Source organism: Podarcis gaigeae (genome assembly GCF_964106915.1).
Source record: "Podarcis gaigeae genome assembly, chromosome: 3".
Classification (NCBI taxonomy): Eukaryota; Metazoa; Chordata; class Lepidosauria; order Squamata; family Lacertidae; genus Podarcis; species Podarcis gaigeae.
This window is the reverse complement of record NC_139680.1, coordinates 82394340-82414572: the sequence shown is the minus strand read 5'-3', so window position 1 is coordinate 82414572 and position 20233 is coordinate 82394340. Positions and strand designations below refer to the sequence as shown.

Genomic DNA, 20233 nt, shown 5'->3' with positions numbered 1-20233 from the left:
AAAGGTAAAAGTAAAGGACCCCTGACAAGTCCAGTCGCAGACGACTCTGGGGTTGCGGCGCTCATCTCGCTTTACTGGCCAAGGGAGCCGACGTTTGTCTGCAGATAGTTTTTCTGGGTCATGTGGCCAGCATGACTAATCCCGCCAGAGCGGTACCTATTTATCTACTTGCACTCTGACGTGCTTTCGAACTGCTAGGTTGGCAGGAGCTGGGACTGAGCAACAGGAGCTCACCCCATCGCAGGGATTCGAACCACTGACCTTCTGATCGGCAAACCCAAGAGACTCGTGGTTTAGTGCCACTCACATCCCTAGGACACCTTGATTTGGCATTATGAAATCTGTCTTTATTTTCTTTATACTTGCCCTTGAAAGAAGAAAACACATTGTAACTACAGTTGATAGCCTGCTGTGTGCTGCTTCATGCCCTTTGGAAACGGGCAAGACTTTCTAAACTTTTTTTCATTCTATTTACATGTGATTTATTATACATTTTAAATTACATGAGGCTGTTCATTTCCAAGATATTGTTTCTGTTTGAGTCATTATTGCTAACTGACAGCTCCCTAAGATAAACATAGCATCCCTGTCCACATCTGTTGCTTGCTAATCTGTCTCCTTCACGGTTCAGCCTTGCTACACCAGCAAATGTCACAATGAAAACCGAGCTGGATTGATACTCAGGCTTCAGAAGTAAGACAGCTCTCCAGAACTCAGGGTTCTCAATGTCAATTTCACCATGATCCAGATTTCACAGTCACCTTTCTTGCTTCCTGCTTTTAGACTATTTAATTAATGCTGATTTATGGCACAAAATCTGGCCTTTAGATACACATTCATTTGAGGTGCAGAATGCTATGTGAAAGCAACTCTTTATTAAATCCAGTTACAAAATTCAGGAGACACAAACTAAATATATATAAAAAAACTTTTAAGGCACATAAAAACATACATAATTTTAAAAAAACACCACATCACTCAAGCCCTAACACTAAGTGGTGCTTATTTTATTAACTTTTACCTGCTTACACAGGGGAAGCAGTGATTGTGGCTCAGCACATAGTGGGCACTAAATAAATGGCAAGAACTAGTACCAAACTAGTGTTTAACATTGGTCTTTTTGTCCAATAAGGGGGCTTTTTGTCACATGGGGCTGGTTTGCACAATTTGTAGTACATAATGCTGCAGCATGGTTGATGACATGAGACACCCCGTCAGCATGTAACACCTCTGCTCAGAGATCTGCACAAGTTGCAAATTTGCTATTGTTGGTATATAAAGCCCTCAATGGCTTCAGACTTTTCCAGTTAGATTTAGGAATGACTCAAATGACATTCCTAGATTCTTCAAGATTAAAACTAGGGCCTGTATCCAATAAAGTGATCACATTCATGCAATAGCTTCTGTTTACGCAAGGAACATTCTGTCCCTTTCCTTGCTCTATATGTCCTTGCAAATCTGTCCTGGATTTCTCCAGAAGCCTCCAGAACATTTTTTTTTTTTGGGGGGGGGGGTATGTCTGTGCAGAGGGATGAGTCCCATTGTTCAAGCAGAGGTTCTTCCACAAGAAGAGGAGGAGGAGTTTGGATTTGATATCCCGCTTTATCACTACCCGAAGGAGTCTCAAAGCGGCTAACATTCTCCTTTCCCTTCCTCCTCCACAACAAACACTCTGTGAGGTGAGTGGGGGTGAGAGACTTCAAAGAGGTGTGACTGGCCCAAGGTCACCCAGCAGCTGCGTGTGGAGGAGCGGAGACTCGAACCCGGATCCCCAGATTAGAGTCTACCGCTCTTAACCACTACACCACACTGGAAAGCATAAGGACTTTCCTGGATACAAGCTGATCGTTTTCTAAAACTTCATATGTAAAGTAGTCCAAAAACCAGGAAGTAAGCTGCTGCCAGAAACATGGGAAATCATTCATATTCTACGCAGTGATATACCTTGAATGAAGCCAGCCAAACTTTGCTTGGAACTACCAAGAGTCTCAATCAGTGGGCTTGTCTGTATGTGTCTTTCCATAAGAAGAGACCCTGGTGGCAGTGAGCTGGTTAATGTGAAAGGATGTCAGCCATAAGAATGTGCCTTCTGGGGGGCCACTAGGGGGCGCATTGGAAGATGGCTGACAATACCATCTCTCCGACCCACACGGGGTAATTAAGAGGCTGTTATGGGAGTAGGCAGCCTCCCTTGTTGCCCCAAGGAAATGGGGAACACTGCCCTTGCCTGCTGTGCCCATAAATCACCACCTAATTCAAAAGAAGGGGGTGAGGGCATTAGGCAGAATGCCTCCATGTGGACCTCGGCTCTCCTGGACGCTGTCTCTGATCGCGCACTAGCTGCAGCAATTTGGAATAATTAATTACAAAAGAAGCAAATGCACATATTTCAAGTGAAGAAGGGGAGTGAAGTCTGCTAATTTAAGTGACCTCTGCGAAAGAAGACAACGGGCTGGAGAAACAGGAATATTTTACGATGAAGATACACCAAAGGCGGGGTATATTGACAACGGGGCTGAATGGGGGGGGGAACCTTTTTTACTTTCCTTCTATGTGATTTACAAGAACCCCTCCTCATTAGAACCGTCGGTTGAACTGACCCAAGCAGGATGATTAAGGTCTGTGTGGAGATAAACTTTAACCAAAAGTACGCTTTATGGAGACCGAGAAGCAATAAGAGCTTTTGGGAATGGCGCAGCAATTAATTCGGAGTCGCCATCTTGCCAAAGTATTTATAGCCGGGAGGAAGAACGGATTTGTTTTCAGACTGCATTCCTAGTGAATCTCCTCAGAGGTTTTGAGAAAGGAGGCAGATTGGTGAAGATTAATGACGCTAAGACTGTTTTGATGTATGGAAGTGATGTTATATGGAAAACGTCTGGATATGGCTACTGGATAAAAAAATAATAATATCCACGCAGGATTACAAACTGTTCTAACCAGCTTGCGTAGACTATCAGAGGTCACAAAGAGAAAGGAAAAATATATGAAAATAACAACAAGAGATGTGGAAAAATAATAAAGGACTGGATAGTACTGTGAACATCATAAGGTTAGATTTGTGGACATTAAAACAGCAGTAAGAAGCAAGAAGTTGATTGGATCCCCTCGGAACTTGAAATATGGGTACCCCCAACAAAAATTTAAAATTCGGCTGTGTAATTTGGAATTTATGTAATTTGGTTTGATTTGATGTGATTGGTCGGTTAATAAAAAATTATTCTTAAAAAATAATAAGAAGAAGAATGTGCCTTCTTTTCTGACCTGTGTCAGCTTTAGTAGAATGCTGCAGTGCTTATTTCACACAAACACATCTCAGCTATATCCATACGCCTGAATATGCAAAGCAAGCAAAATTCAGTGCCTGTGAATACTACTATTATTATTTATCACCCACCCTAAGGTCCCAGGGCAGGTTACAACAATTAAAACACAACATTAATATTAAAACACAATACAGTGGTACTCGGGTTAAGAACTTAATTCGTTCTGGAGGTCCATTCTTAACCTGAAACTGTTCTTAACCTGAAGCACCACTTTAGCTAATGGGGCCTCCTGCTGCTGCCGTGCTGCCGGAGCACGATTTCTGTTCTCATCCTGAAGCAAAGTTCTTAACCTGAGGTACTATTTCTGGGTTAGCCGAGTCTGTAACCTGAAACATCTGTAACCCGAGGTACCACTGTACAGAAAATGGTTTAAAACAACATAAAATTACAAAACTGAGGTGGGTCCTAAAAATACACATCTCAAGTGTCAAAAGCCAGGGTGATCAGGTGCCATCTTCAACAACAGCTGAAAGCTGTATAATGGAATTGCAAGGTGCACCTCTGTAGGAAGGGAGTTCCACAACTCAGTTGTTATAGCACTGCTACACAGAATCCAAGCCCACACGAAACACAGCATTCATTCAAAAACAGCACATTCATTAATATCATGGAATTTTATTCTCTCTAAAGTCTAACAATTTAGCTGGAGGGATAGAGGAAGAGGTTGGAAAACAGCCTTAACCAATACAAAATAAAAATCTGAACAGCCTGTCTGCTGGAAAAAAAATTATCTAGATGGTAGATATAGCAGTTCATGCAAATGGCTCCTTTCTTGTCCTCCATAGAAGAAGAAGAAGAAGAAGAAGAAGAAGAAGAAGAAGAAGAAGAAGAAGAGTTTGGATTTGATATCCCGCCTTTCACTCCCTTTAAGGAGTCTCAAAGCGGCTAACATTCTCCTTTCCCTTCCTCCCCCACAACAAACACTCTGTGAGGTGAGTGGGGCTGAGAGACTTCAAGGAAGTGTGACTGGCCCAAGGTCACCCAGCAGCTGCATGTGGAGGAGCAGAGACACGAACCCGGTTACCCAGGATTACGAGACTACCGCTCTTAACCACTACACCACACTGGCTCTCAGTAGCACATAGCACAGTACCATGGCAATTTAAGGTTTTTACAATATATATATTGAGCTTTAGTATCTTACAAAGCTTACATTCAGGAACTGCTGAAGATAATAAAGAAGTTGGGCCAAAGCTACACATTACCTAATATAATAAAAATAGTTTGTACACAGTTATTTCCTCATTCACTGTGGGACTGACAGTACACTACATTTAATCTTGGATATTTATACTAGTTTTGACAAAAGTATATTAAGGATATCAGAACAGGAACAGTGCTTTCAACAATACATCAGAAGAAGACATCTCTAAACATAACTATTCTTTTGCTCTCCTGAACATTCCAGGAGACTCCAAACTAAGAATAACCTAGCCTAATGGACCATGAAATAGATAATATTGAGCAGCTCTAAATTCTTTTTCCAAACCATTTAACAAAGCTTAATTGGCTACAGATGACAATAAAAAAACCCTTTTATACCACTGAAATGTATATCCTCAAAGAACAGGATGAGCAGAGCATATGGAACCAAAATGGAAAATAAGACAAACAATGACTATCATGCAGTATCACCTATTATACTTAAAATAAAAAATAAAAAATACAAGAGACAGAATTGATGGAAAGTTAAGTCTAAAAAATAATTCTCACAACTTCTAGCAGCTACACTGGGTGTTGAAACCTGTTTTCCTTCTATTCACTATTCCACTCATGACTCACAACCATCTCATAAATTATAAACTAGATGATAATGTGAAATAAGCAGATGCTGCCCAAACCCACATCAGAAATCTTTTTCTGCCCGAATACAGGACGTTCTGAACTTCCTTGCTCCCACTACATGTAACTGTAATAAGTGGCTGTGGATGTTATATAAATGAAAAAAGGGGGGGAAATGACTTCACAGCACAAGGCAAGTTGCGACTATGGGGTACCATTTTCGGTGGCAGCCATATACAGTCGTTGTAATGTCAAGTTTAACATAAAGAGTGTGAAGTGAATTCTTCCTGCGATGAATGCATTGTTTTCCATCTTTTCTTTTTTTTTGACTCAATCCAGTTCCTTTACCACATACCACATTATGAAGTGTCGCTACACTATTTATTCATGCAGATTTAATTCCCACCTTTTTACCATTTAGGTGTTGAAGACAACTTGGAAACAAGTTAAATGAAGTTTGCAGTCTCAGCAAGGAAGAGCTTCCAAGGCAAAACTTCCACCCTAGAACAATGCAACACACTTCCCCACCCTACACCCAGGTTCTGGTCCCCTTGGCTAATGTAGCCTCCTCCTGTGTGGATTCTAATAGCCATCAGGTTAGCTTTCTGAGGGAAGAGATGTGGGGCTAGAGCAGCCCTGTCCTCCTGACCTGGATGTTGTCGCCTGCTCTGGCTCCAGGATGAGTGCCAGGAGAGACTGCTATTTATCAAGGGTCACCCAGAACTGCCAATATTTGCTGCTCTTCTAGGTGGCCAGAAATCTACATGAACAGAACTGTATAGCTGCTCCCTCCTATTTCTTTTTCCTTGTTTTGTCACATCTTTAGATTGCGAGCCCAAGAACGGGGGCCACCACAGTATTGATTTTTCTAAGTGGCTCTGAGAGCCTTTTTGCATAAAGGTATAAAAGAGCTGGATATAAATGTCATAAATAAAAGCAAAAAACACTAAGTACTACCCACCCACCGAATAAAATCCAGTGCTGCTAATAATCTGGGGTCAGGTTTCATGGCTGCTCCTGAATTTCAGTCAAAGCAGCAGGCATCGCACAGGGATGTTTTGAAATATCCCCATACCACATTTTGAAAAACCGTGGCTGGTTTTTGTAATACAAAAGCACCCCAGAAACGTTGAGGTGTGCTATTTCTGAGAATTTCGGGAGAACTGGTTGACATTAGAGGCACTCTTTATGCCTCAATTGTGTATACTGTCAGTGTGTTGGAAGAGGTTTGAAAGAGCAGATGGGGAACCTGGTCAATTCACTCTTTCAGACTCTTTCCCACTTGTACTCTCAAGCCTGCACAGGGAAATCTTTGGGGAGGAAATTCAGGGCGCAAAGGAAGTTTAGAATTTTACACCCACCTATGAAATTTACAGAACCACCACTTTTGTGGAGAAGTAAAAGGCCTCCCAGAATTGGGGGTGGGGTTAACCTTGGAAGGTCACTAGATTCTACAGAATTCATACAACTGTAGTAAGCAGTCACCTATCCAACACAAGGTAATGCTTTGGATGAGGCTTTTAAACAGAAAAAACCCTCATAGAATCATAGAGTTGGAAGAGACCACAAGGGCCATCAAGTCCAACCCCCTGCCAAGCAGGAAACAAACCTGAATGCTGTTTAACAGAATGTTGCACATCTCCGTCAACATTGCTCTACGAATAATACAGCCAGCCTCATCTGAAAACCATTTTTGAGTGAATGAAGTATGAAATGAAAAGAGATTGGTTTCTTTATAAGTCTCTGTTCCTCAAGTGCCAAAAGGCATAAGCATCACAATCCATGCTTACCAAAGCAAACAAAACAAAAATTAAGTTAGGCATTCATTCCTAATACTACAAAAATACAAAAAAAATGTGCTATGCAGCACAAAGCAAAGAAAATCTCCAAAGAGCATCTTTCTGGAGCAACTGTGCCATCCACTGAATACTATGTGATAACTTCAGTCATTCTTGAGGACTTCATAGTCATGAACCAATAATGCTAATGAGCCTGAAACCCTTAGGGTCTGCTAGCTAATTAGATCCCTGAAAATCCCATTAACACGCCAAAGATTTAAAATAGTGACCATAGTACTTAAAAAAGAAAGATAGCGCAGATTTCATTATTTTATTAAAGTGTTTAATAGCAATCTTGTTCTATAGGAACAGCCAAATATTTAGCACTTCAGAAAATACGTTTCTTAACAAATGTCAAGCTTCTGTTTCCTGTTTCCAAATAATTCAGAATTGCAGCCTTTCCTGATTTCCTTACTGCACCTTTTCAAACATACGATATATGAACACAGTCTAAGCTAGAGGCTATAGTGTCAGTTCCAAATACTTCACGCTCTACTGCCTTTTGCTTTTTCTATTTAAGCAACAACCGGAGGCTAGTCTTTTATGAAATGTCTAATTAACACTCTATAGTCCTGTTGCTTTTGAAAGAAGAGCTTGCCTAGAGAACTCTGTACAAGATAGGTGGGGCATCATTTATCTAGTAGAGAAAAAGGAAAAAGAAAGAAGGAAACATTTTCGTTCTTTTCAGATAGCTTAGCGGCTCTATCTGTGCCAAAAATGCCACTATATTCCAATTTTAATATCAAAACGTTGAGTAAAAAGCTAGGTGAGGTGAATGCACTTCTGCCATCATTAGGAAGGACTCTGGAACCATTTAATAAGACAAAGCTGCAATCACTATATATTCCTTTAAAAACTTCAATTAAGAATTCTGGTAAAGTAAAGTAAACATGGTGCTGTAACCAAAGTCTCTACAGTTTCTAGAAAAACATAGTACTATAGATGTGTGTCTTTTTACTACTGATTATTTTAACAATTGCTCAATTTTGAAAATGGCATCAAATCATTGTTTGCAAGAAAACAACTGGGACTTGTTAGTTTCAAAGGCATGGCTAGCATTCTGTTTATTAGGTTTGTGTAAATTATCATTTCCCTATTTTGCACAATTCATTCTGCAATGTCATAGAAAAGGGAAGGGGCATGGAAACACTTCTTCCCAACTACTGAAATTCTAATTTGGCAATTCCTCTGGTTTTTTGAGATTTCAGCAGCCCTTGTCCACATACTTTCAAGCAACCATAGGGACTTGAAACTTGTTTATTTCTTTCCAAAAATGAGAGTAATGATTCACTGAAAACAGAAGTCTACTTTCAGTATCACATTCTACGCTCCCATGGAACAGCAGTACATTCACAGTCGTGCCCTGCCTATTGGCATTTGTGCAATTATTCCTTTTAATTCTATTTTTTAAAATTTACTGTTTCTCATCAAGTTTATCTAAATCACCCTTTATGCTTCTTTAAAAAACAGGCATTCAATAATTTTCTTCAGAAAGGTATAATTAGATCTAAAGTACAAGAAGTATTAGAAAATTTGCCATGGATTATTGCAACAATGTTGGCAAGTGGTTAATATTTAAGGAGGCAGATTGGCAAGAGCACTGTAATCATTTGAACTGTGATGAGTGGTTGCACAGACAGATTTAAGGTGAGCAATGAAAGTGTAAGAATAACTATGCCTTATTTATGCCTTCATTGTTTCTTGTGTGATTTACAGAGGCACAGAAAACTAAGATATCTAGATAGAAGATATTTCAATGATAGGGTTGGGAATTTGTATTGCAGTCTAAAGTTTGTTGCTACAATATGTTATAGTGTGTTTTAGTTCTTTGGGTAAAATATTTTAAAACCAGATTCTGTTCTCTTACCATACTGCACTTGGTTGGACTCTACAAATTTTGGCACACTGTTACCCATGTCAGTGCTGAATTCCAGCTGCTTAATTTTCCCAACACAAGAAAATGTGCAATGTCTGCACAGTACACTCTTTTATGTAAAATAATCCTTAGAATATTCAGATTTCCCAACATACACTGTTCATGATGTAAATTTATCACTCCTCTAATCATGTAATGAAATCCATTTGATTGGATGTACATATGCCATGAAATATTGCCTGAAGTTCTGAAAATTTTATACAGAAGCTAACGTATGTTCTTAGGATCTATAGAAGGTTAAAATGACATAAAGAACTAAAACTGGACAAATACCATAGTAAGAAATGGTCTGCTGGATGTTGAGAAACGTGTGATTTACTTGTAAAACAACAACAAAACAAATGTTTGGATGGGGGTTGACTGTATTTACAAAAATATTTCCTTTGTCTATCGTAGAATGCCTTTCACCAGAGTTTTAACAGTATCAAAATTGTCACAAGAATACAGCTCCAGCTGTTATTTAAGATGGTGGTTATTTGCTACCTTAGTAGCATAATGCTGCTTTAGCTGCTTTGTAGATAATTGATTGGCTTCATTCAACACTGCCGCACAAGCTTTAACCTGTAATCTTGGACTGCCATGAATTAAAATGAGGTCACAATGTTAAAAGTCCTTCAATAGGCTGTTATAGCTAAATAGCTGTTGCACATTGAACTATTTCATTATCCAGCAACCAGATGAATTCTTAAATGCAAGGTTGTTGTCATCATTGTGGGTTTCCCCTCCAGTGCTGTAAGCCATGTTGGATGGTGTTGCCCAGAAAAGCAACTTAAAAGCATTGCTAAATAAATAAATAAATAAATAAATATTCCCAAGTGCATTGTCCTTGGGCCTTTAGCAACTTAGAAGATGGAACGATGGGTTGCAGCATGATCCAAGGTGAGTCACAACAGGAGCACTACCACCATGCAAGTATATGGTAAAAAGTTAAAAAATGGCTCACCAAATGCACGTTTGGTTTGTCAATACCTGCTCTAGAAAAGAGGAGAGTCTTGTGGCTCAAAAAAAGGGGGGGAGTTATAACTTATATTTGGAGAAGTGGTGTTTTTATTTAAAAAGTAACAAACTGATGTACTGATGGTGTTGAGATGTCAATCGAAATCACACTCATATGCTCTCCCTCCTGATTTTCATTAAACACAGTTTATCATGCCATTCAAACGATAAACTGTGGCTAATGCTAAGTCAAGTCACAGTTTGAAGTGAACTTCTTTCACACATTAATCATACTATGACTTGGGTAACAGGACAAGCTGTGGCTAAGCAAAACCAGAAACATAACTTGTGCTGGGGCAGGAAGGGGAAAAGTGTTGGGCTTGCAGTGACTTATTTTTGTCACGCTAAGTTTAGTGTGACTTCTGAAATCTTATTGTGTTATATCTGAAATATAGAAATGGGAGGCTAAAATCGGTAATAGATTGCCTTTTCATTCTGTAAACAAGCCTGTATGAGATGCTGTTGTTGATGTTAGCAGTCCCTTCACATAGAAAAGTTGTGGAGTATGGTGGGTAGGAAGATGCGCTCAATTTAAGAACAGAAAATGTCAAACAATTCTCAATCAGGATAACCACTGCCAACAGAGGCTATCGGGGGAGGGGGGTAGATCACTTAAGTATTTCTTAATTCAGTAATAGTAAATTACTATTGCTTTTACGAGGAAATAACATTAGTTATTAATTGAGCAGCGGGAGATGCAGAGCTACCAATATCAGCAGCTGAGCTGATAAGCCACCTCCATCCCTCGTCAATTGTCACCTGGCATTCCATCAAGCTGCAGCAGAGCAGGGAAGAAAAAGGATTCAGGGCCAGACCAGAAACTTTTGGCTCCTGTTCCCCTTGAACTGTTAAAATTCCAGCAGATTGTGCAAGATACTGGCACCCAAGAACTGGTACTTAAATTTGCTTATTTCCTTCTCTTCTCTTTTCCAATCCATTTGCCTTTTGTGCTGTATCTTTTCCGATTGCAAGCTTGAGGGCAGGGATTGTCTGTTTTTATAGCTCTGCATGCTGCTTTAGGAGTTCAGGAGCAATTATTATTTACCTAAATGTTAAACATGTACATTTAACTTGAACAATATTGATATCTGACTTTACTACCAACAGTAAATTGATTGTTTTGATCAACCACGCACATTTTTGGATTTCAGAGAACTCAGATATATGGCTGAAGACAGATTAGGATAAATATAGTGGGGGTTTTGTTTTTGTTTTTACCAGTAAATCCATTTAAAATAGATAAAGAATAGAGGCATTCAGGTCTGGAAATTCAAGTTTCATATTAGCACCTGGAGATTTCTTTGCTATTGCACATCGATTTGTATTACAGAACAGGATGCTGACTGATTTATTATAAGGATATTACTTAAATTATTTCCAAAATGAAATATTATTTATAGCCAATAAGCATATATACCAGACAACTGTTGATAATTCCTTACATGCATTTAAATTCCATGTATTTTTAAAGCATATTTTAAAGAGGCTTGTTTTGCAGAAATCAATTACATACAGATCAACATATGGACTCTGTTTCAGTACTCATGCTTGAACATGCACCCTCTTTTTAAAATAGGAATAGGATATATGATGGAACTCAAGTAATGTAAACAATAACACATGTCTCAATACCATTTTCCCAGTTGCTTTTGGACATGGAAATGTCTTAAGATTCTTCATGCCAACCTTAGTTAGTATTAAGAATGTCAGTAATATAAAAAAATGTGTTGCTTTACATTGAAGAAGGCCATACTATTAGTACTGCAGTTTTAGAATATGTTTCCATTTTATTGCGGACTCTGTTACATATCAAGTTTTAAACAGCAACACTATTCTTTTGTTCTGCATACACCTTTTGAGGCTTTTAATTCCTTTAAAAGGAAAATCACAGAAACCACAAGGTTTTCCTGGGAGGAGCCCCTCCTAAAAAAATGTTCACAGAAAGAACACATCTGTAGACAAGGAAAGCCAGTTGTACATCACACAGACGCTGCATGCAAGCAAACACGGTTTTCATTCAATAGCATTCTCCATGTATCTGTTAATGAATAAATACTGAAATGCCTTCCAGTGAGACAGCCACCTACAAAAGTTAACTATAAATACTAAAAAAAAAAAAAAAATACTGAACAAATATTACACACAAATCTCACACACCAGCCTGAAAAACACTAAGATCCAGAATTCATACATCAAATTATTTCAAGTTAATGCTTCCTACCACAATAGATGGCGAACATTTTCTTTTGTAAATTGTATTATGTTGACAACGCTCACACTGACCTGTATTCTTCGGGTAGAGCATAGGAGAGGAATGAATGCACATTAAAAGGAAATTCCATCCCAAAACATTAGCCTACAAGAAGCAGAAGGAAAGGGACCAAAAAAACAACAGCACCCAGCCAGCCTGTTTCAGCATGAATGCCGTAATGTCATCTATTTGTAACAGAGCACATTGTCAGAAAACCCTGACACACAGCTAACTTGGCTTTATTCTACACAGTACACTTTCACAGTTGTTACTGGATTAAAATGTGACTGGCCTGACAATGAAACAGCAGAACCACCGTGTATTGTTATGCAATTCACTGTCTGCAAGGGTGACTTGTAGCTTGTTCTTTATTCAGCAAGTGCCAACTGCATGTTTAATCAATGTCACCACTCACTACAGCATGCAACTGAAGCCACTGTCATTCCACTCCTCAGATTTGACTGGCTGCTAAGTTATGCAATGCTCCGAAGAATGCCTTGGAATTATTTGTTAGATGCTTTGAATGCAGGTGTGGAACACTCCTAACCCCAGAGCAAACAAGAAACTTCCTTCCTTCTGGACAAAAATGTAAACAGACTAATATCTGCTACATTTGGATTTACAACTCAGCTACACGAGAGAAACATATCCAGAGAGTTACCCACAACGAGAAGATGTCAAACGACCATTCCATTGGAATGTCTTGGGGAACAGCTACATATACAGGACAAGAAGTGGGAGATTAAATTTTAACTGGAGCCTTAATGCTATAATCACTGTTTGCACAGAAAATGTTTCATCTTATGGAAGATTTCAATATTTAAACAGGGAAGAAACATACAACCTGGATATGCAGAGCAGAGGTTTCTTTACTAACAGCGCATCGTTTCAGTGGATAACCAAAAGAATGCCTACATTTCTCGGAAGATTTTGTAATATTATCGCATCCACAGATTAATCTATCAAGAAATTGTTCATGCATGCATATGATTTCTGCTTTGAGTGAAAAGAACAGCCCTCCATGAAGATAAGGCTGTTTCTCCACTGCAGTGAGGAGTAAGCAGCATGTCTGATGAGATTTTATTCCTGATGCAATGTAGGGTAAGAGAGGCTTTTAAAAATCTTTATTCAAAAATGAATTTATTTATTTTGATTGCTACCAGCATTTTACTTTTGAATGCAATGGTAATAATAAAAAGATCCATGAGACTTCAGGAGAAGCCAAGACCATTGTAACATTGAATATCGTTCTGAATGTTAAGTGTGTAAACATGCACAACCATTAGGCATAACATTCTGACCACACTAACAAAAATTTTCAACAGTAACATTTAAAGGCAACAGACAGCAAATAAGTAAAATTGCACACTTGATACCAAAACACATTGAGATTATAGGCAGAACTATGCAGCTAAAAGCTTTAATTACAGCACAGTCACATACTCAGAAGAAAGCCCTACTGAGTTCAAGGGGCTGCAGGTAAATGTGTACAGGATGCACCTTAAATGTATTTCAATATCACAGAAAACAGACAATTTACCAAATGGCTGATATTCCACACGACACACACACTTTCCAAGCTTTTCTAACGCTATAACGTATGAAAACATGTATGAAAATCACATGAAAACATCTTTACGATGTATTTTTCTTTCAGGGGGATTGCATGCATTCTGTATTTTATGTTTGTTCTAGAAGCACACAATTGTGGGGATTTATAAAGCCTATTAAGACTAGCCTACTTTTTCACAAGGAAGGCTAGTCACACTTACTATTTCTACATTAGGAAATTTGCACTTCAGTATCCCATCATAAAGATATATAAACACCCGGCTATTTCCAGTGATTGGGCTATCAGTGGAGAGACAGCTGATAACAACTTTCTTAAAATAGGAAGTACAGCTGTATTGAAGTAGAGAAGGTTCAGGTTCCTAATTTAAATTATCCTGCATTTCCCATTCTATATTGTGAAAAACAAAATGCTACACTATAACAGTATAGACACACAGAGAGACTGAGGAGGGGAGGGGGCAAATGACCAAGGGTGTGTGGAAGAGAGTGTGAGAGTGAACCAATTCCAAGTTGCTATGTGGAGTAATTTTTCCTTCTCCCTTTTAGCCAGCTGTAGGAACACTGGTGAAGACATTTGCAGGAAAAATGAGGAGCTCTGCCATCACAACACTAGAAGACGTAAAAAGGCAAGAAGAGAGTGAGGAAAAGGAGGAATCTGTTTTAGCTCTGCTGGGAATCATCGGAACAGTGCTTAATCTATTTGTAATTGTTTTTGTTTACATCTACACAACACTTTGATGGTTTTCTAGCAACTCGGAGCAGCGCATAGTGCGAAAAGACCAGCAATGGCAAGTAAGGTTGGTGAACACTACCCAACAGGAAACAGAGTCTATCAAACACATTCCAGTGAGAAGTGCCTATTTAGAGGCACAAGACCAGTGACTGCAAAACACGTCTGTGAACCCAGTTAAGACTATTAAATTATAGAAATGACAGATATTCAACTTCTCACTGATGACTGCGGAAGCTCAAATACTGGAGGTGCGTATGGCATTCTACTGCCAATGAATATGCAAGGCATATATAAGCAGGTAAAAAAAAAAAAGATAATGGTGCCATAAAACCTTCCTACAAGATGTTTTATTTACTTGACCCGATTATGCTTTTGGATATGTGACTATGTACCTCTGTGTAGGTGGACAACCAGGGTGGGAGGAGTCCAGTTCGTTTTAAAACTATCATTATGTGCTAAAAATTACACAACTATATATGAAGTGTAGAAAAAAGAGCACTGTAAAGTACTGTATTATGAGAAAATAAAATTTTAAATGACTATTCTTCAGCAATACTTTTAATCATTATACAGCTGACAATCATGTCAATATTTTTGCCTTTGGATATCAATTTTTCACCCATGCCTGTGAGAGATGTTCTATACAAAAGAAAACATTTAAAAATATTTGTACTACAAAACGTAGTTTGCATTTCTTTGGAAAGATTCAGCCATTTTTTTAAATGACCTTAATTTTTTTAAGGCTCTCTCATAGCTTAAAGTGAACAAAGTGTTTGAAAGAAGCTACAGAAATTCTTAATTCAGCTAGATTCAGAAAACAAATACAGTGAGCTGGAACTTGTGTTACGTGAACTTTGTTTTCCACTGAAATCAACATGGCAAGTTCCATTTACTTAAATAGGACTAAAGTCCAACTAACTTAGTCGGGAGTCAACTTGATTGATTGGAATTTTGAGTTGCATGTAAGTAACCAAACCAGATAGCTTCTTTCTCCAAGTTGCATACTGCCTATTGTCCTGGGTTAACATACTTAAAATTCCATCGAATAAATCAAAGGAAGTTATTGTAGAGTTTGGAAGGATACAAACTTAAGCTGCAATCAAATTCACACTTACTTGGGCCTAATCTGCATTGAAACTATTGGGATTTCCTTCTAACAGGCATAGGGCTGTGCTATTGGTCCACTATTATTTCTGAAGGAAAATGTACATACAATTCCATTTTTTCACATTCTACTTTCAAACCAAACCAATTCTTTAAAAGGACCATCTTCATAGTACTGCCAGGCCATCCACTGAATAAAGCTTTTAAAATTCAGAATAATTCGGAAACTAGGGCTCCATGCTTCTACTTCCAGCATGCTATCTTGGGGGGTGGGTGTGTGCAATTTATTAAATGAGAGATATAGATACACACACACACACACACTTAAAAAAAATAAAATATTTATAATAAGAGTAGATATAGAACAAGGCTGTTGTCATCTATTACTATTTAATCTTTTACATAATGCTCATTTCTAAAGCACCATGAAGGTCACTTTATAGGTGGGGAACTGGGGCCTAGAGATAGGTGGGTTGATCTCAGTCCTCCCAGGAACCAAATTCTCTACCCAGTGAAAGCACTGATTCCTTAATCTAAATTAAACCATGTTTATTGCGAACATCTAAACTAATGCTTGGGAGACTAGCCAAGTACTCAGAGATATAAAAAGGATTTTAGGAGCACAGAGGAGCTTTATTTCCCTGGCATGCAACAGGGAGGCCATATTTGGGATCAGACAGAAAGAAGTGGGCCATGAATAAAGGCAAGATGATACAAGTTATAGTTTTAAGTGGAATAAGCCATATTACAATGCTAAACAATGTTTCCTTGATTTACTTCTAAGCTCAAACTATAGTATCATGAAGAATTCCTTCCAGTAGCACCTTAAAGACCAACTAAGTTAGTTCTAGTTGGTCTTTAAGGTGCTACTGGAAGGAATTTTTTTTGTTTTGACTATGGCAGACCAACACGGCTACCTATCTGTAACTAGTATCATGAAGGATATTGTACCAAAGACTATACATCAAATGCAAAGCACAAGTAACCATGTTTGCTTGTGTAAATAGATGTTAATAGCCTTCATCAACCCAACCTTCCATAATTCTCACTGCAGCCACAATTTAAACACTGTCCACATTCACCACTTTCCCTAAGCCATACAATTAGGATACCGCAAGAGGATACACTTTTTCTTCCCCAACCTGTTTTTAAATGAACAAGAGGTGAATTCCAATGTTGGGTGAAAAGAATGAGGCTTCAACTCCCTTTCCTCCCTCTGCAGCCCCCTGTAGGGTGATTTTAGGGGCATGTGGGGGGAAGAGAGGAAGGCAAAATCCAAACCATGAATAGCTGTCCTGCTCATGCATGCATGAATATCACTAGATTTTACCCTAGACATAGAGAGAACAGGTAATTACCCTTCCATATAAACAACATTAGTAAAAATGTGTGACTATTTGTAACTGTGCCAGTCCGATAAGCAGCAATTACTACAGCATGTTTTCGTAACATTTTAATTGAATGAGCAGGTCTAAACCAATCAACAAAGCATATACAATGCAAGGGGGAAATGCAAAGAGAAGGACTTTGTATTAGGAGCTATCTGAAGGTATTTTAGAACGATTTCAATTATGATTTAAGATACAGGGCTTGAGTGATTCATCAGTACAAGAAATTGATTAAACTATTAAGCCTGGCCCATCACTTAAGTAGGTAGGAATTTCATTATTACTGCAGCAAATTGATGCCATCTACAGACCAAACACATTGAAAATGCAACCACATTTTGGACTTATGTGGGAGCACATTTCATCATGGCTGGGGAACCTCAGGCCCAGGGTCTGAATAAGCTCTCCAGGCATCTGTTTGCCCTCAGACAAGCCTCTCCCAAGCCACCCCCCTCATTGATCCTGCTTGGCATTTCAAGTGTTTTTGCCACACCTGGAATGTGTCCTGATCATGCCTCTTGCTTGTCTGGATGGAGAATACAGAGGGTGTGTGTGTGTGTGTGTGTGTGTGTGTGTGTGTGTAAACCAGCTTACCGTACAAAGGCAAAATTGGCACAAGCTACTTTCTCCACCATTGGTGTATGGCCCCCAGAGGGCTGCCCAGAAGGGAATGCAGCCCTCAAGCTGAAATACATTCCCCACTCCTTTAAAATCTAACCAGCTACACGGGTTTCCCCCCTCCTGTTTTCATTCTGAAGCCCACTAACAGTATAGGTCTGGGTCTGATGTTATTAATCGGCCAAGCTAACTAGGATGCATAGCATTCTACAAACAATGTGTTGTGGGTCTGCAATATGTATGTTTGTGTTATTTTCCTAATTTAAATGATGCCTCTGTTGGAAGCCAGAAACTTAACTGGCTAAAACAGTTGGCAACTATAAGTTGGCAACTATAAATGCATTATTATGTCGGAGATCCAAAAAGGGATGCTTTGTTTCACTTTTGTTCAAAATACTGTATTGGGCAGGGACTCTGGCTTACTTGGGGCAAGAAAGGACAGAGCAGCCACAAACCACAAGGAGACAATTAGGCGGCTTCAGGGAGCTGTGTACATGAACTGCTCTGTACTTGAATTGTGGAGCTTGTGAATGAAGTGTGCATGCACACGAAAGCTCATACCAAGAACTAACTTAGTTGGTCTTTAAGGTGCTACTGGAAGGAATTCTTTTTGTTTTGACTATGGCAGACCAACACGGCTACCTATCTGTAACTTCTGAATGCTGTTGTCCATGTAACCAAAACAGCACCACCCATGCACAAAAAAAGAGATAGCTGCAGGCTTGGAAGAATCCCAAAGTTTGCAGAAGTACAAAAATGTTTAGGGAAAAACCCTGTGAGGATCCCCAAAACAGCCACATGAAGGCTTAGCATGCTCAGTAGACACAGAATATTGACTGGCTGCTGTGGGGCAGAATGAAAAACCAGGTGGGAAAACACAGAATGGAGCACTGTGGAAAGTGTGTTTAGCTAGCTGGAACAGTGAACAGGAACCCTCCACACTGCAAACAAGTATTCCCATTTTCCATCCACCAAGTTCAGTATTACCATGACTGGTTCCTGCCACTTGCTTGGCTGTTAGGCGATCTTTTATGGCTTCCTAGTTTTCCAGCCAGCCCACTCTTCTACACTTCCGCTATAGACACATGCATCCTTCAGAAAGTGTGGAGAAGTGGCTGCTGTGGTCAACCTGGGCTTATCAATCCCAAGTTCAAATTTCTCATTGAGCAATGAAGCTCCCTGGGTTATCTGGGTCAGACACTATCACTTTGCTTAAGGTACTACACAGGGTGGCTGCAATGATAAAATGGCAGACATTTCAGTTAGCATGCTGCCCTGAGCTCCTTAGAGGGTATGCAGAATGAAAAGGAAATAAATCAGTGCACTGGGATCTTGTAGTAGACCAACTCGTTCATTTGCCACATTTACAGAATAAGCCTCTTAAAGTAAAGTAAGTCTAATATATGAATGCATAGTTTTTACTGTGAGCTGCCTTGAAAGGACCTCAGTCCTGAAAAACATCATTAAGATATTTTAAATATACACTTTTAAATCACTTAATGCAGCTTAGTTACAACTGAATGTATTTTAAAGACTTTTGGTGTAGCTGGAGAGTGGCACTAGGCATAACACTTGAATGAGTGTTAATCATATTAATAATGAGAAAATAATGGCAAATATTGGGGATAAACACATTATTTTCAACAACAACAACATAATTTCCTTCATCCCATTCAGAAAGCAAGGAGTCGCTTTTCTTTCCAGCAGACCTTGTTCTGGCACTGATATAGTTCATGTAAGAGGGAGGATGGCCTTCATATCAAGGTTTTAAAAAATGTAACACTGGGAAATGGAATAAAGATATGCTTGCCAATGTTAATCATTCTCAATTTCTTATGCCTCACACTCCTCCGAAATGTCTAAAATACAGAACTTATGCACCTTGGCCAACACTGAAATGAAACAGTTAACCCCACAATGAAGGAAGGCAAAAAAGATAAAGGGGAGTTTGACAGGAGGCTCAAGGCAACTGTGCTTCCCATTTGCTATCAAAATCCAAACAGCCAAGCCATCTGCTGTGATTCAGCTCAAGTGTTTAACAGAAATAGGTCAGACCACCTAATTATGCTGAGTGATATCCATCCAATTCATACTCAGAGAAAACCCACCTAAAGCAATGGATTCATTTTAGTGTTTATTCTGAGTAGAACACATTACCTCTTTAAGAGAAGCCCAGCTGGATCAGAAAAGAGACCCATTTAGTCCAACTCTATGCTCCCCACAGTGGCCAACCAGATACTGGATGTGGACCTCAGGGCAATAGCTGCTCCCCATTAATTGCTTCTATGTCCATAACTATCGGTTTAAATGTAGGTTGCTTTCTCTGTTAGTCTATAAATTGTCAAATGGCATTTCAAGATGCACACCTGTGTCATGCTGACCTAAGCTGGGCTAACACCAGTAGCAATACCACCAGTTCATCAGTTTCTGCTTGTGTATTTTTCTAAGAAGAGAAAGTATAAACTGTGTAAATTTAGATATCTATATCTGGATGAAAAGTGGGTTCTCTTGGGCTAACTAGATGCTCGGTTTTTAAAAGGTCCAAGACTCCCGCTTCAATCTGCTGATTTCAACAAAGCATGCAAAGATCTGAATTTGTGTAGAACTGCTTCATTTGAGGTCATGGCATTAACAATTTGAATCTTATTTCGAGTCACATACTTAGAAATAGGAGACAATAAACCTTAAA

The 20233-nt window shown here is 39.1% G+C and overlaps 2 protein-coding genes and 1 long non-coding RNA gene across 20 annotated transcripts in view; 1 reads left to right on the top strand and 2 right to left on the bottom strand.

The window, feature by feature from the left end:
* The window catches only part of BIRC6 (baculoviral IAP repeat containing 6), a 140504-nt gene that overhangs the window by 21246 nt on the left and 99025 nt on the right, over positions 1 to 20233 (bottom strand). The window lies entirely within an intron of this gene.
* On the bottom strand, positions 5904 to 12418 carry LOC310841711. The gene is made up of 2 exons (XR_014562718.1): positions 6714 to 12418; positions 5904 to 6644 (listed from the first exon to the last, which is right to left on the bottom strand). It is a non-coding gene; the product is annotated as an uncharacterized lncRNA (long non-coding RNA).
* On the top strand, positions 12179 to 14974 carry LOC310841585 (protein TUNAR-like). Its single transcript, XM_083732897.1, has 2 exons — positions 12179 to 13230; positions 14248 to 14974. Exons 1-2 carry the CDS (start codon positions 13195 to 13197, stop codon positions 14437 to 14439), a joined length of 228 nt encoding a protein of 75 aa, XP_083589023.1. The 5' UTR covers positions 12179 to 13194; the 3' UTR covers positions 14440 to 14974.